This window comes from Notolepis coatsorum, assembly GCF_963971535.1.
Source record: "Notolepis coatsorum genome assembly, chromosome: 15".
In the NCBI taxonomy this organism is placed as follows: domain Eukaryota; kingdom Metazoa; phylum Chordata; class Actinopteri; order Aulopiformes; family Paralepididae; genus Notolepis; species Notolepis coatsorum.
In genome coordinates this window covers 8740163-8765437 of record NC_140179.1, presented here as the reverse complement: position 1 = coordinate 8765437, position 25275 = coordinate 8740163, and the positions used below count along the sequence as shown (strand labels likewise).

At 44.0% G+C, this 25275-nt stretch overlaps 1 protein-coding gene across 1 annotated transcript in view; it reads right to left on the bottom strand.

Annotated features, from left to right (window-relative positions):
• Positions 1–4741: 4741 nt before the first annotated feature.
• The window catches only part of shcbp1 (SHC SH2-domain binding protein 1), a 60362-nt gene continuing 39828 nt past the window's right edge, over positions 4742–25275 (bottom strand). Inside the window, exons 9-13 of the mRNA XM_084330332.1 lie at positions 23707–23841; positions 17421–17539; positions 11964–12050; positions 9525–9663; positions 4742–5638 (exon numbers count right to left, since the gene is read on the bottom strand). Of these exons, the coding sequence (XP_084186458.1) occupies positions 5283–5638; positions 9525–9663; positions 11964–12050; positions 17421–17539; positions 23707–23841 (836 nt within the window). The 3' untranslated portion in view covers positions 4742–5282. The remainder of the gene's footprint in view (positions 5639–9524; positions 9664–11963; positions 12051–17420; positions 17540–23706; positions 23842–25275) is intronic.

Below are 25275 nucleotides of genomic sequence, written 5' to 3'. Positions count from 1 at the left end.
TTTGTGGAGCCTCACCCAGACTCTACCTCCAGCGGCCCCCAGGTAAATTGAGTTTGAGACCCCTGCTCTATACCAAATATGGTGGTTTTTGAAGATGAGGGGCGTTTTGTCAACATCATTTAAAATGGATGGACACTGTGTATATATGAAGGCTGTTGTTTATGAGGGCAACCAGGGAACCATTGTGATTGCTAGGAACCCAGTGTGTCAACATAGATGTAAACATGTCAATATAGAAAATATCATCTCATCAGATCTGTCATCAGAGAAGAAAGAATGACACTGGTTTACTGTCCAACGGACGACAGGGTAGCAGACACTATGAGGAAACCTGTTCCAAATTAAAATTGAAGGGATTTGCAAGGGTCATGTTTAACACTTTGATCACCGGGGTTAAATTCATAATTTACCATCCCTCGCCAGCCCTATTTAACATGGAGAAGTTCCCCTTCTTTGCAGGGCTATAACTTTTTAAATTTTATTGCTAAATTGGCCCATTCAACGTCTTATATCTATTGTTCAGAGTGTAGCAACGTTATACTTTTTCATTCACATATTCATACTAAAATACGGTCTAAAGTATAAGTATGTTTTTATCGTTTTCTGCAGCTTTCTCCAGAACTTGATTTATAGCCCTAAATGCATTATATTGATGATCAAATACAGTTTGGTAGGAATCTGTGCGAGATAAAAAATGTCAAATGGACGTACTTCTAGAAGTTACTACGTATGATCTGATGATGACCGGATGGGGGGGGGGGTCGTTTATAATTCCGTGGGCAACGTTATATCATTCATCTAGTGTGGGTGATATGATCATTAGAGCAGTTAGTATAGAAGACATTACAAAATAACGCTGAAACTCACCGTAGCTTCCTCTCGCCGTTGGGAGATGAGCGTGGAACAGAATTTTTTCTATTATGGGATGTCGAAATATCCGATCCATTTCCAGGTTGTATAATAGTATATACGTCCAAATCATGTTGTTTATCGAGTTATTGGTAACGGATCACTATCCGTCGTGATCAGCTCGAGTCCTGGGACTATTACCGAGTGATCGGACCAAATTGAAATGAGCACCAGCTTCCACTTCCTGTTTCTTCCCTGGGCGATCCGCCGATCGGCCACCAGATGGCGTTCTTGAACCGTTAGATAGTTGATAGGGGCTCACCAGTACATCTCATGTCTCCGGGGGAGAAATATGATTTCGATCACAGATTTTTGAAATATTGATATCAAAGACGCTGTCCAGCGTCTTCGGCAGAATGAGCATGGCGGGGAAAGACGTGTTCCAGCGCCAACGGCGATTAAAGTGTTAATGTGTAAATATTGACTGTCATACCCTGTTGATGTTTTGGATTATATTATTTCCTTTGTAAAATGTTTTTCAAAGAAGTTATCCAGTATGCTAATACAAACCCTAAGTGGGAGTGTTGAAGTCAGAGGCTCTGTGTAGGATTGTTAGTAACTGTCTAACTGCATATATAACTGTTTCCACTAGAGGGCGCTCTAGGCGGAGCCACTCAGGAACACCACCAGTGGCGAGTATAAATATAGATGTCTCCTCCCACTCTCTCTTTCCCCCCAGCCTCTCAGTGAGAGGAGAACTATAGAACTGCTGCTCTGCCATGTGAATAAATAAACCACGCCAGTTAAAGGCTAAAGATAGAAACCATGCCTCTTGACCACATTATTGTCGCCCTATAGCCGGATTCTGTCAACACAGACGTTGTTATTTCTCATAACACACTCCACGTGATCCCAGAACCCACCCACAACCGAATAACTTTTTTTCCGAATCACTCCGCCGTTCGTGTTTTTATGAATGAAACCAAGATGGCGGACAATAATCTTTATGAATGGATGTATTGATATCGTCATAACGACTCATTCAAAAACGATAAAGTCACATGGAATGTGTTAGTTGCTTACACAATGTTGGATTATGTAATTGGTTGGTCATGACTCATTGTGAAACAAAATATAAATCGCGGGAAGTGTGTTGTTAGATGGCATTCGTTGTAGAACCTCCCTCCTTCAAAAGGACACTGCATTTCACTGTTAATAAAATGTTCAATCAATCAAATAACAACCACTAACTTCACTGTTAGATGGCATGCTTTGTAGCAACCTATGTATAGATGTAGCACTGTCTATCTGTATCTCATATATGTTATGATGCATTGAAAATGGGGGACCCTGATGTAAACAGGTCTGCATCCCCTTAACAATTGTGTGTATTGAGCTGTACTGTATCCACCGTTAGATGGCATGCTTTGTAGCAACCTGCCTCTGCAAAAGGACACTGTCGCACGAAGCGATTTCACTGGATGTCCCGGACACAATGGAAGTATGGATATATTCGTAACGAATAATTTAAAAAAGATACCGTTAACTGGAATATGTTAGTTGTTTACACAATGTTGGATTATGTAATTGGTTTGTCATGACCCATTGTCAAAACAATAATACATTGCGGGATTTATATGAAGTTTGTTGTTAGATGGCATGCTTTGAAGCACCGCACCTGCTTCTAGACTCGGAGGCAACTTTTAGAATTTTTTTTGACCTACTTTTTCTGCGGATGGTTTTGTGAATAAATGTCCATTATGCTTCAATTACTGTTTGTTTATTCATTGTATAGCAATAAGGTTGGATGAATTCGGCCATTGTATAAGACATTACATCACTTGAAGTCATGTGTTATACGAATTAGATCATGCCTAGGGGGGTCTAATGACCCTCGGCTGCGCCTCGGGCCTAACCACCCCTAGGCATGATCTAATTCATATAACACTCCTGCGCGTGATGTAATGCTTAATTGTCTTATCTCAAGTAAGGAAAGTGCTTGAAAATAGATTTTTATCTTCAAGTTCAATTTCAACAAGTTGGAAAGCCCTAGTTAGCTTCAAAATGGTACCAAATATGAGGTACTTTGAAATACCCACTAACAAATAACCTCACTACTAACCCACTAACTAAACCTCTCCCCTGTGGGGTGCCCCAGGGCTCAATTATTGGGCCAATTTGATTTGTGCTGTATTTGCTCCCCTTAGGATCTATACTCCGAAAACATGGCGTCTCCTTTCACTGCTACGCAGATGACAGTCAGATCTACCTGCCCTTGAAAAGGAACAATCGCAACCCGTTGAAACCATTGTTAGCATGCCTTCATGATGTCAAAGCATGGTTGGCATTAAATTGTCTACTTCTCAATGACAGTAAAACGGAGGTTATGGTGTTTGGTCCCAACAATGGGCATGTGTCTCCTCCTGGTGATTTGGGCCTCCTTGGACCTTTTGTGAAGCCAACGGTCACCAATCTAGGGGTAAATATCGATTGTGACCTTAAGTTGGACAAACAGATCAATGCCATAGTGGGAAAGAGCTTTTTCCAACTTAAGAGGATGTCCAAGGTCAAATTGTTTTTATCTCAGTGTTTTTTAAACTGTTATACATGCTTTTATGACTTCTCGCCTTGACTTTTGCAATGCAATATGTTGGTGTATGTATGATCAGCTCCTCCTCCTGGCTGTTCCTCTGATCAGCTCCTCCAAGGTCCCTCAGGTCCTCTGATCAGCTCCTCCTGGCTGAAGCTTAGGGGGGACCGTGCTTTTGCAGTGGCAGCCCGAGCTCTGGAATGAGCTGCCACTGCATGTTAGGCAGGCCCCCACTCTGCAGGTGTTCAAATCACACTTATTTGCTTTGGATTTTGGTTTTTAAACAGTTTGAGACCTGGCTTTTTTATGTGACATATTGTATATGTTTTTATTGTGTGCTTTTATCTTTTTATTTTATGCTGTGCGACTTGTACAGCACTTTGTTTTTAAATGTGCTCTATAAATAAAGTGGATTGGACTTCTAGTTTTCACTTCTAGAGCCACTGTACCAGATGACTGCTCTAATCTAAGTTACCTCCTGAGCCACTGTCTACCAGACGACCGCTCTACCAGTCCTACCAGCTTCCTCAGACAGTGAACAAGAATACTTTTAAGAAGTTTCCTATAGCCTAGGTTTAATCTCCATCAGACAATTCATATTCTATATTTCCACAGCCCCAGTCGAGGCACTGCAAAATAAGAGGTAGGGGCCAAGGGAAGGGAATTGGGATTGGACCAATGACGTCTGCTCACTAACGAGACCCGGCCATAGAACATTAGACAACTGGCACCCGACCCCTTCTGCATATCCATGGCTGAAACGCAAAACCTCCCATCTGAAAATTTTACTTTCAGAAAACGTGTGGTTTTCTTGCAGAATGCAAATATTTTTTTAAGGATGCCCAATACAATACACTGCTTTTGTAAAATATCTTGCAGACCGACTGAATAGGTGGAGATAGATTTCTCATCATCCAAAGTGAAATCACAAACTCTGAGATTATGCAGATAGGTGGTTTTGCGTTTCAGCCATCGATTATGCGAGTCCTTAGTTACCATGGAAACCAGTCGCTGCAGAGAGCAGACGCTGGCACAACTCTTATCAAGAGACAGAACCCACCACGGCATAAACATATATTAATTTTATTTGTACTTTTGACCGCCAGCATTCAAAGAGAACCGTCTGAATATAAAATAGTAAAAAAAGAAAAAAAATTGTGGGCGTGGCAAATTGATAACACCAAAACAAGACCGTGTGAACTTTCCTCAAGAAGACGTGAACATCACTCAAAGCTCCGAGATAATCTCAGACAGCATCATAGTTATACAAAGACCATCACCAAGAACACAGTGGAAACAACATTATATACAAAAAAGTGAATATTTTTGTTGGAACTTAACATAACTCATAAACACATTGGTTAAAAACAGGCGGTCATTACAAGCACAATACATTTTATTGATTTGGTTTAATTCAATAAAAAAAATAGATATAATTGAATTAAAAAGGAGTGTCTATAAAAAAAAGGTGCGTGTCAAAAAAAAGCATTTAAAAATACATATTCCATTCAGCATCCACCATCCAGCCAGTAGAGCCATGTGGCTCAGGAAGGATAGAAGATAAAAGTGTGTTAGTGCGAGACGGAGAGCGGGGGCGGTGAGTCACCGTCGGTCCAACAGGCCTAGTCTCATATGCCTGCATAATTAGAAAAAAAGGGAACAGATTTCTGCAGTGGAAACACTTCATATGCAAAGATACGTTTCAATATATAACCCCATCTGATGCCAAATCAGCCCCGATTCTTTCTCCTCCTCCTCCTCCTGCAGACAGAGACGGGTCCAGTCTCTCTAGTACAGGAAGCTACCAGACAGACAGACAGACAGACAGACGGGTCCAGGCTCTCTAGTACAGGAAGCTACCGAAGCTGCCCAGGCCGTTGCGTCTGAACTGGTTGCCCCGGATGGAGACGAACATCTCGCGCTCCAGCAGGGCGTCGTCGGGCCGCGTGGAGCTGGGCTCCCGGCTCCGGCTCAGCTGGCGACGCAGCAGCAGTTTGGCCGAGGAGGAGGCCGTCAGCTCACGCTCGATGGCCCCGTTGCCCTCTGTGACCTCCGGGGGGACGCGGCCCCCCATGCCGTAGCTGGAGGAGGTGGCGGGGGTCAGAGGGGCGCCCTCGTCCACCACGCGGACCGCAAGGTACGTAGCTCTGCCCTGTTCAGCTGCTGATCCGACATCTTCCTCTTCCTCCGCCCGCTCATCTGGAGAGGATAAAGTTAAAAGTTCTTTGTCAAATACTAAAATAATAAAAGTGTCCAGTTAGCATGGTGGTTAGCTAGCTGCGTAGCTGTGACCTCACTGCCACCTGGCTGCAGTGTCCAGTTAGCATGGCGGTTAGCTAGCTGCCTAGCTGTGACCTCACTGCCACCTGGCTGCAGTGTCCAGTTAGCATGGTGGTTAGCTAGCTGTCTAGCTGTGACCTCACTGCCACCTGGCTGCAGTGTCCAGTTAGCATGGCGGTTAGCTAGCTGTCTAGCTGTGACCTCACTGCCACCTGGCTGCAGTGTCCAGTTAGCATGGCGGTTAGCTAGCTGTCTAGCTGTGACCTCACTGCCACCTGGCTGCAGTGTCCAGTTAGCATGGCGGTTAGCTAGCTGTGACCTCACTGCCACCTGGCTGCAGTGTCCAGTTAGCATGGTGGTTAGCTAGCTGCCTAGCTGTGACCTCACTGCCACCTGGCTGCAGTGTCCAGTTGGCATGGTGGTTAGCTAGCTGCCTAGCTGTGACCTCACTGCCACCTGGCTGCAGTGTCCAGTTAGCATGGCGGTTAGCTAGCTGCCTAGCTGTGACCTCACTGCCACCTGGCTGCAGTGTCCAGTTGGCATAATGGTTAGCTAGCTGTGACCTCACTGCCACCTGGCTCCAGTGTCCAGTTAGCATGGTGGTTAGCTAGCTGTGACCTCTCACTGCAGTGTCCAGTTAGCATGGCGGTTAGCTAGCTGCCTAGCTGTGACCTCACTGCCACCTGGCTGCAGTGTCCAGTTAGCATGGCGGTTAGCTAGCTGCCTAGCTGTGACCTCACTGCCACCTGGCTGCAGTGTCCAGTTAGCATGGTGGTTAGCTAGCTGTGACCTCTGGCTGCAGTGTCCAGTTAGCATGGTGGTTAGCTAGCTGTGACCTCTCACTGCAGTGTCCAGTTAGCATGGTGGTTAGCTAGCTGTGACCTCTCACTGCAGTGTCCAGTTAGCATGGTGGTTAGCTAGCTGTGACATCTCACTGCCACCTGGCTACAGTGTCCAGTTAGCATGGTGGTTAGCTAGCTGTGACCTCTCACTGCAGTGTCCAGTTAGCATGGTGGTTAGCTAGCTGTGACCTCTCACTGCAGTGTCCAGTTAGCATGGTGGTTAGCTAGCTGTGACCTCTCACTGCAGTGTCCAGTTAGCATGGTGGTTAGCTAGCTGTGACCTCTCACTGCAGTGTCCAGTTAGCATGGTGGTTAGCTAGCTGTGACCTCACACTGCAGTGTCCAGTTAGCATGGTGGTTAGCTAGCTGTGACCTCACACTGCAGTGTCCAGTTAGCATGGTGGTTAGCTAGCTGTGACCTCTGGCTGCAGTGTCCAGTTAGCATGGTGGTTAGCTAGCTGTGACCTCTGGCTGCCACCTGCAGGTTGAAGTTTGTAGCTCAACTCAACTACACTTGTGTGTTTCTCATAAATACATGTAAAACTTTTTCTTTGCCTCATCAGATAGTTATTAAGTAGACTTGTGAGCAGATAAAATATTGTTTACAGCAAAATATCATACAGTTTGCGTTAGGGATGTCCCGATCACGTTTTTTTGCTCCCGATCCGATCCCGATCATGTGATTTTGAGTATCTACCGATACCGATCTTTCCCGATCCGACCAAAACCAATATATATAATTTTTTTTTTTTATTCAATAAACATGACCATGTTCACGTCTTAAACTCATACTGAGGCCTTAGTTTTGGTTTTAAATTGCATATCATCATTCATTTATTTATTGTCACACAGAGCAGAAGAATTTTGCCAAAACAAACCAATAGTATCCAGCTGCAGAACGGCAGACCAGCCACACTCTCAGACCCAAACGCATTTCCTTTGATTTAATTATACATCAAATGATTTAGGTCAAGGATTGCAATGCCTCGCTTGAATGAAGTTAACTTTTCACCTGGATAACGTCAACATTCAGGGTGAATGTAATGTGAGAAATTGGGATTAAAAAAATAAAAAAACATTTTTAAATTTGGGTCTGAGAGTGTGGCTGGTCTGCCGTTCTGCAGCTGGATGCTATTGGTTTGTTTTGGCAAAATTCTTCTGCTCTGTGTGACAATAAATAAATGAATGATGATATGCAATTTAAAACCAAAACTAAGGCCTCAGTATGAGTTTAAGACGTGAACATGGTCATGTTTGTTGAATAAAAAAAATAAATCCTGTTTTATTTAATTAAATTTTTTGCCGATCCCGATCTTCGGAAAATCACGTGATCGGCCCCGATCCCGTGATCGGATCGGGACATCCCTAGTTTGCGATAGTATAGGAGCTTTTGAACAAGAGGGTGGCACCAAATAGGGCGTAGAGCAGTCGTCTGGTAATCCGGAAATTCCCGGTTCGATTCCCGCTCCTCCCGGGCAGTGTGTCGAAGTGTCCTTGAACAAGACACTTAACCCCTAATGCAAGGTGCCAACCTGCTCATCAGGAGCAATTAGGGGTCAAGTGCCTTGCTCAAGGACACTTTGACACAGGAATTGAACCGGGAAGTCACTCTCGCTTCAATAGAATGTAGAGTATATTACATTTGTGTTAATATATTTCTCACATATCGATACACTGCAACCATCGTCTCCTCCAACATGGAGGAAAAACATGCATTCCAAACATTCTCTGCAAAGCCTCAATAGACTCACATTTTCCTGCCCAGATAAGAGAGAGTGGTTCCCTCAGCCAGGAATATGAATGAGTTATTAAACTAGATTAGTCTGTGGTCCACACAGACTCTTTACCTTGAACAATGTCTTCTAACATCGATCAGGGGAGCTTTTATTTCAAAGTGGCAGTTTTATAAAAAACAAAAAATAAAAGGAAAAATCGCTATGCCAAACCTGGCTTGCAGTACACATCTCTCAAAGTCACCAATGACGGTACATTCTCATAGTGGCAGTAGAACCACACCCTCTTTTCTTAATCCTCTAAAGTTCGTCAGAGCGAAGCAACAGTTGTGATTGGAGGATCAAGAAAAGAGGGCGGGTCAATTCCATGTTTGAACTCTAGAAGTCTTAACGTTCGGTGGCCATCATGACATCAGTCAGAATGTTCAGATCTCAACATTCCAACCTCTCAGGTGAGAGCCCTCCTGGCAGGGTTAGTGAGGAGCCGACCTGCAGCTCTGTGTTAGGGCTGTCACATTATTATTATTATTATTATTTTTTTTTTTTAATAGCTTACTTTTTTTTAGGTTTGGGTATTTTATATATATATATATATATATATATTTTTACACTGAAATTCGAATTTGAACTAGTCTACAATTCTGCAAGGAATTTCTAATTCGATTTTTTTGTTAAAGTGACAGCCCTAGTCTGAGCTGTAGCGCCTGGTCCTTCTGTCCTGACAGGGTTAGTGAGACCTGGTCCTTCTGTCCCGACAGGGTTAGTGAGACCTGGTCCTTCTGTCCTGACAGGATTAGTTAGTGGGCAGCAGTCTACCTGCAGCTCTGAGCTGTAGCGCCTGGTCCTTCTGTTCTGACAGGGTTAGTTAGTGGGCAGCAGTCTACCTGCAGCTCTGAGCTGTAGCGCCTGGTCCTTCTGTCCTGACAGGGTTAGTTAGTGGGCAGCAGCCTACCTGCAGCTCTGAGCTGTAGCGCCTGGTCCTTCTGTCCTGACAGAGTTAGTTAGTGGGCAGCAGCCTACATGCAGCTCTGAGCTGTAGCGCCTGGTCCTTCTGTCCTGACAGGGTTAGTTAGTGGGCAGCAGCAGTCTACCTGCAGCTCTGAGCTGTAGTGCCTGGTCCTTCTGTTCTGACAGAGTTAGTTAGTGGGCAGCAGCAGTCTACCTGCAGCTCTGAGCTGTAGCACCTGGTCCTTCTGTTCTGACAGAGTTAGTTAGTGGGCAGTAGTCTACCTGCAGCTCTGAGCTGTAGCGCCTGGTCCTTCTCCGCGTCGCTGTGTTTCACCAGGATCACCCCGTAGCCCTCGTTGTTGTGGATGGCGTTGTTCTCCATGGTGATGCGAGGCATGACGTCCAGCTCGTCGGAGAAGTCCTGGAGACGCAGCACAACATTACAGAACTCGTCAACGTTGGACGCTGGTCTGGACCGGCGCTTCTCAAGGTGAGGTCCGGGGAACCGAACAGAACAGGGAGGTGTTGCAGAACAGAACCGAACAGGGAGGTGTTGCAGAACAGAACAGGGAGGTGTTACAGAATAGAACAGGGAGGTGTTGCAGAACAGAACAGGGAGGTGTTGAGGAACAGAACAGAACAGGGAGGTGTTGCAGAACAGAACAGGGAGGTGTTGCAGAACAGAACAGAGGTGTTGCAGAACAGAACAGAGGTGTTGCAGAACAGAACAGGGAGGTGTTGCAGAACAGAACAGAGGTGTTGCAGAACAGAACAGGGAGGTGTTACAGAACAGAACAGAGGTGTTACAGAATAGAACAGGGAGGTGTTGCAGAACAGAACAGAGGTGTTGCAGAACAGAACAGGGAGGTGTTACAGAACAGAACAGAGGTGTTGCAGAACAGAACAGGGAGGTGTTGCAGAACAGAACAGAGGTGTTGCAGAACAGAACAGGGAGGTGTTACAGAACAGAACAGAGGTGTTACAGAATAGAACAGGGAGGTGTTGCAGAATAGAACAGGGAGGTGTTGCAGAACAGAACAGGGAGGTGTTACAGAACAGAACAGGGAGGTGTTGCAGAACAGAACAGGGAGGTGTTGCAGAACAGAACAGGGAGGTGTTGCAGAACAGAACAGGGAGGTGTTGCAGAACAGAACAGGGAGGTGTTACAGAACAGAACAGGGAGGTGTTGCAGAACAGAACCGAGGTGTTGCAGAACAGAACAGAGGTGTTACAGAACAGAACAGAGGTGTTACAGAATAGAACAGGGAGGTGTTACAGAACAGAACAGGGAGGTGTTGCAGAACATAACAGAGGTGTTGCAGAACAGAACAGAGGTGTTGCAGAACAGAACAGGGAGGTGTTACAGAATAGAACAGGGAGGTGTTGCAGAACAGAACAGAGGTGTTGAGGAACAGAACAGAACAGGGAGGTGTTGCAGAACAGAACAGAACAGGGAGGTGTTGAGGAACAGAACAGAGCAGGGAGGTGTTACAGAATAGAACAGGGGGGTGTTGCAGAACAGAACAGAGGTGTTGCAGAACAGAACAGAGAGGTGTTGCAGAATAGAACAGGGAGGTGTTGCAGAACAGAACAGAACAGGGAGGTGTTGAGGAACAGAACAGGGAGGTGTTGCAGAATAGAACAGAGGTGTTGCAGAATAGAACAGGGAGGTGTTGCAGAACAGAACAGAACAGGGAGGTGTTGAGGAACAGAACAGGGAGGTGTTACATAATAGAACAGAACAGAGGTGTTACAGAATAGAACAGGGAGGTGTTGCAAAACAGAACAGAGGTGTTGCAGAATAGAACAGGGAGGTGTTGCAGAATAGAACAGGGAGGTGTTGCAAAACAGAACAGAGGTGTTGCAGAACAGAACAGAGGTGTTGCAGAACAGAACAGAACAGGGAGGTGTTACAGAATAGAACAGGGAGGTGTTGCAGAACAGAACAGAGAGGTGTTGCAGAATAGAACAGAACACGGGAGAAATGTAGTCATCGAATTAAGGGTAAAAACACCACTAATCTCAAACGACATCTGAAGACCTTCCACAAGGAAATCCAGGTAAATGTAATAATGTATTAGCACCATATGAGTGAATTTGTATGGAGCCGTTTGTGGTGGATTAGCCTGTCTGTTGCTATACTAATACTAGCTAGCTAGCCCTGATGCTAACGCTAGCCACGGCTCACAGGGGTTGGTTCACAAAGTATAAAGTACGCTTAAACCTAGCTAACAAGAGAATAAAATGCCTTTTTTTCCCATTAACGAAAACTAGACAAAAACGTCATCCGTTGGGGCGCCCCAGTGGCGAACCACATAGCGCGCTCAGCCGCGACACGGCCGACCCGGGTTCGACTCCCGAACCCGTCGTTATTTGCCGAATGTCTTCCCCCCACTCAGTCTCCCATTCCTCATCTGCCCAGTAGAAATAAAGCGATAAAACGCCAAAAAAATTTATCTTTAAAAAATGTCATCCGTTTTCTGCTGCTAAATCTAGACTAAAACAAAAAAGACTAAATCGAGACTAAAACTGACTAATACTAAAATGCGCAGACCTGTAGTTGACTAAAACTGACTAAACGAAAAATAAATGAAGGTGACTAAATATGATGAAAACGAAAAAGGAGCATTTGACACATGACTACGACTAAAATTAAAATAGCTGTAAAATTAACACTGGGGACAGGGGGGATGTTGCAGAACAGAAGAGGTGTTGCTTCACCTTGATGAGGATGCCCTCCTTGCAGTGGTGGATACCGTTGTTCAGAAGGTTACAGACGCTGCCAGGATAGATCTCCACACCGGGACCCTGGAGACAACAACAACATCATCATCATCATCATCCACACAACACACCTCAACAACACACAACACACCTCAACCACACACACAACACACCTCATCATTAACACATTCGGGGCCATTGGGCTGAGTCCAATTAATGTCAAGAGGACCTGGGAATGTAAACAAACGTGGGGCTTTTTGTACAGCTAAATCTATACTTTATAGTATTGCTATCTGTCCATTTTCATTGTCAATTGAGTCCATAAACCGTCCCTTCAAAATGGCTTAAAGAAAAAAATAATCATCAATAGGTTCTCATTTTATAGTGGCGTGAATATAAGCGTTATACAGGATTTGGGACTAGTATATTTTCTGGAAGGCTAGTTATAGGGCTAATAGCTGCTAGCGTTATATCCAATGGCATTTCCGTTTTACAGATGCTACAGAAATAATTCAAACTGCATATGATCGACACGATCCCAAAGCATGTATGCATGAAAGGGGGGGGGGGGGGGGCGGGGGACGTTGTTTATTATAATTGATTACCAATAACCGTGTTCGTCTAACTAGCCGAACGCCTGGATGGCTATCAAAACAATGCCCGATCAGGCTGTAATTTACGTGAAAAAGATCTTACCATGGTCCGGGCTGATCCCCCCGAGCATTTCCCCGTTATCGATCGCCATCTGGTAGATCGATATGTCCATTGGCTGATGATAAATCCCCTTATTGCATGGTGAAATCTGCGATCTGAAACGTAATCCAAGCTACAGGCTGCAGATCCAGAATCCTGCTACTGAAATCTCCATTGAAAAAAAAAAAAGACTGATCCGTTCAGCCACAGGGCACACTGCATTATCGCGATAGCGCCCATAAGAGGATCTGGCCGGTATTGCACCTTGTCGAATTCATAGAGTAGGGTAAATCTGCAGTGCCGCTCGACCTTGAATAGGTTATTAAAATGGAATAAAAGCAATAACAACTTCCCACAGATATATCCGTGCCTCTGTCCACAACGCATGGACTCGAAACACAGAGATATCCGTGCTCGGGCGGGAATGTGTTAAACGACAACACCAACAACACATCAGCAACAACAACAACACCAACACACCTCAACACCAACACACACCTCAACAACACACCTTGTCATCATCACCAACAACACACCTCAAGACCACATCAACAACACACAACACACCAACCACACACAACACCACGTCATCATCACCAACAACAACAGCACACCATCAACATCAACACACATCACAACAACCCCTCAACAAAACACACAAATCACCAACAACACTCCCATCAACACACAACAACCACACACCTCAACAACATCCACACACGAACAACCACACAACATCAGCAGTCTGACTCAAGAGACTTCAGAGGAATCGACCCGTTTCACGTTCCAAAACATACGGTTCAATGATTCAAAATGACCATTTGGTGAAAATGTTAGCCGCCAGGCTCAAGGAATAAGATGTCGGGCCACTTTTACCATCACATAGTGGAAGACAATGAAGTTGAGTTTTGTTTGGTGACTTTGGTCTCTTTCACACCGAGCCTGGTTTTGGGTAAAAGCTGTATGAAACTCTGGTGAGGAGGCAGGAAAACACCATGTGCTTTTAACACTTTCAGTGCCAACAACGGGAAATCTCGTTAGTTCATGCCAACCGTTGAGTGCCAACGACGAGAAATCTCGTTGTTTAATCATAATTTTTTTTTAGCGATTTCCATTCATATTTCATCAATATAGCCTCACGTTACCAAGTTTCAAGTTTCTTTAATAGTTGTCATACAGAAGTACAGAATACTTTTATACAAAGTTACGCTCCAGAGACTGTGCTAGACAAGATAAGTATGAAATAAAATAGTATAGCATGTAAAAATAGAAGTAAAAATAGAAGTCACAGTGTTCAGTATAGACATATGTACAATGTTCGATGCAGAATAGAAGTAACTGAGTTACCATACAATATACAATATACTATGCAATGTACTAATATACAATACTATATAGTGCAAAGCAGAAATGGGATGAGGTACAATTTAGGTACAGTTTACAGTAAGGTGTACAGGTTGTAGTGCAAATCCTTTACCAATAAATATAAAGTGTGTTTAGGTGTTCTAAAGTGTGGAGAGTGGGTGCTGCAGTGTGTTGTTTGTTTAAAGTGAGTGTGTGCGTGTGGATGTGTGCTGTGTGCATTTGATGGTTGTTGCATAGTGTTTATTGTTCGTTGAGCAGCCTGATGGTACCAGTGGGGATCTGTCTGAGCTCGAACAGGGAAAATACCGCCCCCTATCATCTCTCCGGATGGTACTGCACCCCATTGGATTGGATTGAATGAAACGCATGGGGGGGGGAAAATAGTCCGGATTCCACATTTTACTTGTCAGGCAAGTAACCGGAGACGATCCCAGTCATTGCCCACCATCAGAACAGCGTGGAATATGTCTTTTGACCACCCAGCGTTGGATCAATAAACGCGATCGATATTTGGAATGGCGATCAGGAATTGGAATAATCTTTTTGGAGAACATCTGATCTGAGGTAAGGAATCTATTTTACCAGTATTGGGATAATCAGAGCTGTTTTCACCTATATATCAACGTGTCCCCTACAGAGCATGCGAGTGTCGCGGCCAAGAAATCTGCTCTTCGCTCTGGACGGCTTAGTTACGCTCTCATTCGCTCATGTTGGCCCCCATGAGGGGGGCCGCTCTACGCTCGCTCAGCGATCACCTTCATTTGCGCATCAAACGCTCGCGCTCCACTCAGATATCATGGAGCATGATGTAAATTAGCTTGATTTGACCAAACTACAACAGTCTGCACCCCCTGGGCCCCTTAACAATTGTTTGTATTGAGCTGTATTGTATTGTACCCATTCTGCAATCTGTTAAATAACGTTTGCAACCATTCTACTAGCTTTACTATGCTAATGTACGCTAGCCTAGCCGCAATGCTAAGTGTTTATACTGGCAGATCCCATTCACGTTAGCATGTAAGCTAACAACATCAGCTCTCTTTTTGTGAAACTAAACTCTCCGCTCTTGGTGGTACATTGTGTTGATGTTGGTTTCGTTTCATCAATAAATGAGGCAGAACACAGTAAATGTATAATTTTTTTTTATTGCACTTTGTTTGTTTCTTGCTGAAAATAAATGTTGCTAAATAGTTCCCGAGGTGATTTAAATATGGCGGATTTCTGTTTTGACTTAGCAGGATGTGTAGTGACTAGTGACCCCGTCACTAGTCACTACAATATATATACGGTATATATATATATATATATAACCCTGACTAACCTTACTGTCATGCACTTGTCCTAATAAACTAACCTACACTGTAACACGCAACACTTTGATAAACATTGTTACTCAGCTGATAAGAGTTGTACCTTTCTTGCTGTCTTGTCGTACAGAACTTGTAAGTCGCTTTGGATAAAAGCGTCAGCTAAATGACTAAATGTAAATGTACTGTTTTTGGGGATTTGTATTTTACTCAAGTATTATTAGGTTTGTATACTTGTACTTTTACTCAACTACATTTAAAATGCAGACCTACAAAGTACAAATCTCGCAGGTCCAACCATTTAAATTAGTATATTTGTTTCTCTGGCCGAACTAACGTTAACGTTATTAATCCTGCGGCTGCACTTTATTTAAAAACAGCCAATGAAATCCCATCAATGGAAAATGAACCCACCCATACCTATGCTGATTGGTCCTTGTGCAAGACTAGAAAGCGTGGATCTTTGATTAAACACCTGCTATCAGAAGAATAGACGGTCAGAGTGACAAGCTACAGAAGATGGCCACAAACGATAATACGAGTGATGAAGAGGACGAAACGGAACATTTCATTGCCCCGGAATAAAAATAAATTTTGACTTTTACTTTTTAGTACTTGAGTAAAAGTAAAAGTTTCTACTTTTAAATGTACTTAAGTGTGTCTTTAGCCAGATACTCTGACTTTTACTTGAGTACGATTTTGAGACGGTACCCATACTTTCACTTATAAGTATCATTTCTGGGTATTTTTTACACCACTGCTGAAATGGGGCTTTGTATGAGAGGGATACGCATTTCCAGATAAGATTGAGAAACAGTTTTGTCCTCTTCATACACAACGCTTAATTATTCCTGCACAACCTTGCAACCCAGAGTGAACGTGCATCTCCTCAGTGCCTGTATGCACTCAGCCTCCGACGAAAAAGGAATGAGGACAAAACCTCCCAAGATGAAAGAAATATTCCTGCAAGTTTTTCACAACATAATGACCTGCGTGACCACATGGCCTTTTTAAAGAAAGTTTGGCAGGCTTGACGAAGTGCGGCGTGAAAGCTAAACCAAACCAAAGTGTAGGTGTGAAAGTGACCTCGATACAGACACTTTACTAATCACCACGTCTTGTTTTCCAAGGCATCTATATTACCCAGGTTGAGTCACGGATGCAGACGAAAACAACTGCTGAGAGATGACATCGAGGCCAGCCGTGGAACTTCTGCATTAAAAACGTGCCAATATCCAAACCGTACGTACCATCTGCCTCTGCTAATTACCGGGAGAAATTAAATAACAATCCCCGCTCGAGATACGGTGTGTTTCAGTAATACAGCTTCTCCACCAGCAGCTCTGAGCGTTATGTTGCTTCTTAATTTGACTTAATTTTCACGTTAACTGCGATTCCAGTTATTTTCTCTCCACAGCCCTTCATCACACGCGACGCCCACACCTTGTTTTTCCAACCGCATTAAATTAATTGCGATTTGAATAATGTTTACACCTGTTCACCACATAACACCTTGACCTGTATTGTTGTTACGCTTGTTGGTTTTAAAACTGAGTCAACATAATCTACTTCAGTCACCATTAAGAGGATTTAAATTGATGGACGGCGGGAAAAATAAGACACTCAAAACCCACAAAACATATTTCTCCCACCCACTAATTTACACTTTCTGTTAGGTCAATTGAGCATGATTGTATCTGTCCCCATCTCAAACACCGCCCTCTTTACTCAATCCTCCAATCGCAACTGCTGCGTCCGAAAGCATCGCTTGTGATAGGACATTCCCTTTAGACACTTTAAACACTACACCATATTTGATCTATTTATTACTCAAAACTAAAGATATAGTAGATACATCTCTACCTCATTTTTGGATTTAGTTTATACTTTAGTTTGTATATTTTGTATAGTGACTGTTTGGTCTTTATTCTTTTACTGTATGAAGCACAATCTCAGGAGGCTCACACAGAACCAAGCATGTCACTGTAATGTACATGCACCTTATTATGTGACAAATAAAACTAAACTTGTGGTTGCGATTGGTGGATGGAGAAAAGAGGGCGGGTCTCAGATCAGGTTAGCCACTCACCTTGGAGCCGTAGAGGTCGCACATGTTCATGGTGAGCTGGGCCGCGCTGCGCACGATCACGCCGGTCGTCTCGCACTGCATCACGCAGTTCTCCATCTCCAGCTTCCCCTGACGCACGCCTGGGGCACAAGCGGTGTTCATTTAGTCAACGGAAATTATGACTAAATATGGTCATCAATCGAATGTTGATTTAGAATTAGAATGTCAACGTTATGAATGAAGCTTCTAACTATTGGGTACAGCCCTACTTGAATGCCCAAGGAAAGTGTAGGAAATTGAGGTAAACTAAATCTGGGTCACTGATGACGCGTCATATGCTGTCAGTACCCCCCCCCCCCCCACTGTGTTACATTAACACACCCCAACTGGACTAAATACTTGCATAAAAAACCAAACATACCTGTTCATACTCCACTCACTCTTTGCATAACTACCCAATTGCACAGCCCTGGCCTATTCCTATGTTATCTGTACGGCACGGTGGCGTAGTGGTAACACTGTCGCCTCACAGCAAGAAGGTCCAGGGTTCGATTCCCGCTTGGGGACCAGGTTTCCGCGATGCCAGGTACCCAGGTGGGTGATCTCCCAGGCCTTTCTGTGTGGAGTTTGCATGTTCTCCCTGTGCTCGCAAGGGTCCCCCCCCCCCGCCCCCCATAAGAGAAACCCAATGGAAAAACATGCACAACAACAGATCGCTAACGCTGTCGCGTCCGTGACGAAGACGGGCGGGAGCACTTGGATGGTCCCCGGGCGTGGCTCGCGCCACAGCCCTCGTCTGCTCCCGGCTGCCCTTGGGGGGGAAGGACGACGGGATGGGTTAAGCGCAGAGGCACAATGCATGCGTGTGTGTTCCGGTGTGTGTGTGTGTGCCAACTAACCGCTGTGTGCCGCTAACATTGAGAGTCGTCTGCATGCCAATCAAAGACCTCTGCGACAGGTCCTGCATTATTATTATTATTATTATTATTATTATATTATCTTTATTGTACCCCATTTCCCATTTAATATATATTAATCAACCTCTTTATTTACAGTTGTACAGCCCTGGCCTATATTTTATTTTATAATTATATTATATTCTATTGTGCTCAACGTAGTTCATATTTCATTTTATCTTACTCCACCTCTTTATTGTATTATCCGTCTGTTAATGTCTGTCCGCTAATGTCGCACCGAAAACAACCAAAGCTTAATTCCTTGTACTGTATGTGAAAACTACTTGGCAAATAAAGACCTTTCCGATTCAGAATCTTAGTAAAGTGGGTGAAGGACAGGGAGCCTAGTCAGGTTCAACCGTCTGGAAGAGGAGGAACAAGATGAATGTTAACTGGACGGGAGAAAGACACTTCTTGGCAGGATGTCTAGCTGTGGTAATTAACTGCACTGGGGAAGCAGCTCAGAGAGTAGCAGTAATAACAGTCTGCAGCTCAAACATCAATCTGAAAGTGAAGGATCCTTCAGGACACCGATTGGAGGAAACACTAAGAGAGGCGTCCCTGCCCTGTCAGGGCCCTGGGAGGCAGGCTCGGGTTAAAAGCAGCAGGCTGGGGAGGAGGAGGGCAGGCTGAATGGAAACCCAGCAGGACGTCTCAGAACACAGCCCCCCAGATCTCCACCCCACATTGGCCCAGCGTTAAGAATGACCACCGCCCATAGTTCCACAGTCTCCAGCCAGTGATGTACGACTGGTGCCAGCTGGTAGCCAGAGCCCTCAGCTCACGCTGAATTATTGATGATGGCCGCTGCATGGGCAGCAGGGAGGAAGACTGAGGGGTCAGGGAGGATGAAGAGGCCGTTCAGAGCCAGCAGGAGGGAGGATACAAGCAGGAGGGAGGGTAGCAGTAGTAGTGAGGACACCAGTCTACTAGTAGTGATGATACCAGTCTACTAGTAGTGAAGATACCAGTCTACTAGTAGTGAGGATACCAGTCTACTAGTAGTGAAGATACCAGTCTACTAGTAGTGATGATACCAGTCTACTAGTAGTGATTAGGGATGCACGATAATTATCGGGCCGATATCAGCAATTATGACGTCATCCCGATAAAATTATTGATAGCTCCGATAATATATAATACATTTTTTGGTTAAAAGAAATCCGGTGTGGGTGGATTGGGATGAAGGGCGTTTGTTTTTACTCTAGGCTCCTCCCGTTTTGCCAGTACTGTGGTTCGACTAGGAAGAGGGAGTTTTTCACAAATCCAGCGCTCCCTTTCTCATGCCTGGCTGTGACGTAGCCACCTAACTTTCAGAAGCAGCACACAGATGGTAAACAAACATGGCGTCATTGGTAGCGTGGGACATTTTCAAAGTTTCAGAGGAAAAACAGTTCGCTTGCTATTTGTAACAAATGCAGAAGTTCCACGAGGAGGGAAAGGGGCAACAAGCTATAACACATCCAACCTAATAATAAGTCACCTGAAACATCACCACCGCTACGATGGTGTATTAAAATCCAACGACGGCGCACGAGCAGCTAAAGGCTAAGCTGCTGCGAATCCAAAGCCAGCTGCAAAGGAACCGGCGCGGCTTGTACCTATTGACGAGGCGTTTGCGAAATTAAAGACATTTGACAGAGATGATTTGTTTGGTTTATTTAATTCTTTTTGAGGCGTGCTGTCCTATAAATGCCAAGTAATAGTTGTTTCATGCACCAAGACCACAACAGTCTCCTCTCCTATAGCGTCAAATGTTTTATCTGCTGACAAAGCACAATACCTGTTGGTTTTTAGTTCACTCATTGTTCAGGGAAACACATTGTTAATGACATTGACGGATTGTGAATTTTGTGATTGACTCAAATTATATTTATTTGGAAAAATAAATATAGTCAATATGTTCTCTTGGCTTTGTTTTGTTCATAGTAGTATCGCTCAATCATGTCATGATAAATCTGGTTAGGTCAAAACTACAGGAATATACATAAAAATATATATATATAATACAATAAATATATATATATATTATCGGTATCGACCTTGAGGATCAGAAAGTTATCGGTATCGATATCGGGGTAAAAAATAATCGATAGTGCACCCCTAGTAGTGATGATACCATAGTAGTGATGATACCAGTCTATTAGTAGTGATGATACCATAGTAGTGATGATACCAGTCTACTAGTAGTGATGATACCAGTCTACTAGTAGTGATGATACCAGTCTACTAGTAGTGATGATACCAATCTACTAGTAGTGATGATACCAGTCTACTAGTAGTGATGATACCAGTCTACTAGTAGTGATGATACCAATCTACTAGTAGTGATGATACCAGTCTACTAGTAGTGATGATACCAGTCTACTAGTAGTGATGATACCAGTCTACTAGTAGTGATGATACCAGTCTACTAGTGATGATACCAGTCTACTAGTAGTGATGATGATACCAGTCTATTAGTAGTGAAGATACCAATCTATTAGTAGTGAAGATACCAGTCTACTAGTAGTGAAGATACCAGTATACCAGTCTACTAGTAGTGAAGAAAACAGTCTACTAGTAGTGAGGATACCAGCAGGAGGGAGATGTCAAAAAAATTTCCACTTTTGGGGGCGCAAGTTAAGAGGTTAACCACCTGTACATTGTATATTGCACTTTATTGTAACAGTTGCACTCTGGTTGGATGCCAAACTTATTTTTGTTATACTGTACTTGTGATGTATGATGACGATACATTTTAATCTAATGTACATAATTAAACTGCACTAGATTCTAAGATAGTTGCACACACGCACATATGTTTCAGTTCAATAAAGCAATACTTTCCTTCAAAGCCAAATACGTGTTGGTTTTTTCGATGGGCCATAATATGTTTCATTAAAAGGGGGGTAAGGTAATGCTGTGAAATACGGTATACCGTGGTATATTTCTGATACCGTACTGTGAAATTTCATACCCCGACATCCCAACTCCATAGTGCCTCTGCTGTACTGCTGTTACGTTAACACAGAGACAGACAGGAAGAAGTCTACATGCATGATTCCTCCTCAACATACACCGACATGACAACAGTGCCACCCCATGGATGCAAATGCAACTGCAAGTTTCAGGTGGGGAATCTAGTGAGAAAATCTAAAAAAAAATCTGAACTGAAAAGACACTGTTAAAAATATATTGTTTGATCAGCTGGATTTACATAAATTACAAAGAAATCTATTCATTTTACAAGCATTTTAAAATTAGGCCAATTAAGATTTGGTCTCAACTGGCACTAGTCCTTAAACAACTCTTTAAATCCTTCCAATCGCTCACATTTGAATAGACATAGAAGCCTCCCATCAGCACATGTTTCATTTGAGTTGGAAGGGCTGTTACCGTCAGCCAAGGTTCAGTATTGTATTTGTAACCGTTCTTTATGTGAGAATTTATTCTCCCAAGTCCTTCAGGAAATACCGTATTAACATAAGATATTTAGCTGAAAACAACACAAAGCACATTATTTAGACAATAGTACATACTGTACAAAATAATATTAAAAAGGTGCTATAGATACAATTTGTATGTAGATTAATCATACAATTTTTTTTATTCATGTTAATAATTAGAAAGGTGCAGAATAAGGGCGGTCAGGTGGCATAGCGGAGATTGCGTTCGTCACCAACACCGGAGACGGTGGATTCGTCTGTTCAAAAACAGCTCACAGCTCCGGCGTTGTCACCAGCATGGCTGGCCATTCACACTAATACAATTGGCAGTATTAGAGGGTGGGAAATCTGGAGGGGTGGGTCCGGGTCGTTGTAAACAGCGACTCCTACAGTTCGGTCGGGGCGCCTGCTCAGCGCGGATAGGATCTAAGGGGGGTAGTGTGATCCTTCCACACGTTACACCCTCTCAGTGAGAGTCCGCGCTGCCAGGGGAAAAGAAGCGGTTGATTGGCTAGACGTGTGTCGGAGGAAGCACGTGATGGCCTCCACTCTCCCAGACTGACTGTGGGGGGTAAGTGTGCAGCGACCAGGAAGGGGATTGGGAATTGGCATAACGACTAACATTGGGATGGGAGAAAATCGGAGGAAAAAGGAGGGGGAAAAAGAGCAATAAAAAAATAAAAATAAAGAAAGGTGCAGAATAGAAGTATTGCATTTCCTCTGAAGAAATTATTGATTTATCATTAAAAAAATGTTGGCAGGTCCAAAATGAATGTAGTTATGTTGCCTGCATGCATTCTCTCCCCGCGTGGAATGCACCAGATTAGATCAATTACATACTGGTGCTCTAGTCGGACATCTAGTGACTGAATGTCATCTATAGCACCTTTAATGACGAGTTAAAGACATGACTGCCATGGCCTCTAATCGCACCCTAAAGGGAGCAGAGACCACTCACACAGGATGCCTTCGATAGAGTCGCACCCTAAAGGGAGCAGAGACTACTCACAGAGGATGCCTTCGATAGAGTCGCAGCCTAAAGGGAGCAGAGACTACTCACACAGGATGCCTTCGATAGAGTCACAGCCTAAAGGGAGCAGAGACTACTCACACAGGATGCCTTCGATAGAGTCGCAGCCTAAAGGGAGCAGAGACTACTCACAGAGGATGCCTTCGATAGAGTCGCACCCTAAAGGGAGCAGAGACTACTCACACAGGATGCCTTCGATAGAGTCGCAGCCTAAAGGGAGCAGAGACTACTCACAGAGGATGCCTTCGATAGTCGCACCCTAAAGGGAGCAGAGACTACTCACACAGGATGCCTTCGATAGAGTCGCAGCCTAAAGGGAGCAGAGACTACTCACACAGGATGCCTTCGATAGAGTCTCACCCTAAAGGGAGCAGAGACTACTCACAGAGGATGCCTTCGATAGAGTCGCAGCCTAAAGGGAGCAGAGACTACTCACACAGGATGCCTTCGATAGAGTCACAGCCTAAAGGGAGCAGAGACTACTCACACAGGATGCCTTCGATAGAGTCGCAGCCTAAAGGGAGCAGAGACTACTCACAGAGGATGCCTTCGATAGAGTCGCACCCTAAAGGGAGCAGAGACTACTCACACAGGATGCCTTCGATAGAGTCGCAGCCTAAAGGGAGCAGAGACTACTCACAGAGGATGCCTTCGATAGTCGCACCCTAAAGGGAGCAGAGACTACTCACACAGGATGCCTTCGATAGAGTCGCAGCCTAAAGGGAGCAGAGACTACTCACACAGGATGCCTTCGATAGAGTCTCACCCTAAAGGGAGCAGAGACTACTCACACAGGATGCCTTCGATAGAGTCTCACCCTAAAGGGAGCAGAGACTACTCACACAGGATGCCTTCGATAGAGTCTCACCCTAAAGGGAGCAGAGACTACTCACACAGGATGCCTTCGATAGAGTCGCGCTGAATGAACTTGATGTTGGAGATCTTCACGTTGGCGCCCGTGGTCTCGACAAACGCATCCCCTTTCTTGTTCTTCTTCTCGATCACCACCTCGTCTGGCAACCCGAACCCTGGTCAGGAGAAGCAGACGTTGCAATGAAATACAGCAGAGAATACATATAGTACAGGGTTCCCTGTTCGCACAAATCAGGGTTCCCACAGACATTGCTAAATGAAATTCAAGGACTTTCAAGTACTTTCTTAAACACTATTTTTCATTTTAAAAAGGATACACTTCACTTTTAAATGCAGTCTTTTATAGAAAAAAAAAATCGGATCCAATATTTATGACTTAAAAAACCAATTTCCGACAATTAGGTACACTTTAAATAATAATAAAAAATAATGTCTTGATTAATTTGATTGATACTATTTTATCATGGATGAACAGAACGATCAATGCGAATAGTTGATTTGAATTTCAATGACTTTTTAAGCACCTTGTTAAAAAATTTGCCGTTTAAGGAATTCCAGGCCTGGACTTTGTCAAAAATCAAGCACTTTAAGCACTTCAAGGACCTTGCACGAACCCTGATGAATTACTCGAGTAGTGCTAGTTCAGGGAAATCTATTTTTAGAACGAGAGTCACACACATAGGCTACCGATTTTATTGTGTCGCTCCGCAGACATAATGCAATATACCCGATCGTCAGTCAAAACAGTCAAGTTACCATTTGTAATAATCTACGAACGCTACGCAAAGTGGGCGACATTTGGTTGGCATCATTTGGACATGCAAACACGAACCGCTGTTTTTAATCTGTTAGATAGCGATAAGCTCACTGTACGCCAACGTAACAAACCCTTCGCGGCACGCCCTCATGCTCCACAGCTGAGCAGTGTCGTCTTCAACATCTCACGCCTCAGAGGATTTCAGAGTGAGATTTCTGGTTCAGTGGCATAAACCAGCACTTTGTGGATGTATTTGGAGGTAACCAAATTTGATAGACTGTATAATATAATATTATTATATATTTGTTTCCAAACACCCTCAAATTCTGTTGAAACAGCGAATATTCCAAGTAATAATCAATAATTACTCACGCCCGTCCCTAGTTTGTGTACATTTATCATTTGGTCGTTTCATTTCAAATCCATTGTGGTGGTGGACACAGCCAAAATGATGAAACTTGTGTTGATGTGAAAATATTTATGGACAGTATTTGTATTCATTATCCATTCCCCCCCCCTCTGGTCTGGTGTAATGTGGTGGGTATTCAGAGTCACCTTTACACGTGTGCCTCGTGTCTGTTCCAGATCAGGAAGGACCTTGTTGGGGCGACTAGCAGGGAATAATACATTGTGACTGAAACTAATAAAGATCCACAACGGTAGAGGGCTACATATCATTAGCTATTAACAACCCCAAGGCTTTGGTTATGGATTTTACACAGTCTGCATGGAGAGGTTGTTTAACTGCTTCGGGGGGAGAAGCAGGAGTTGTTCCTGCCTCTCCGAATCTCCCTGTGTGCCGGTAACGACCGGAGTGGCGCTCACTGGTCCG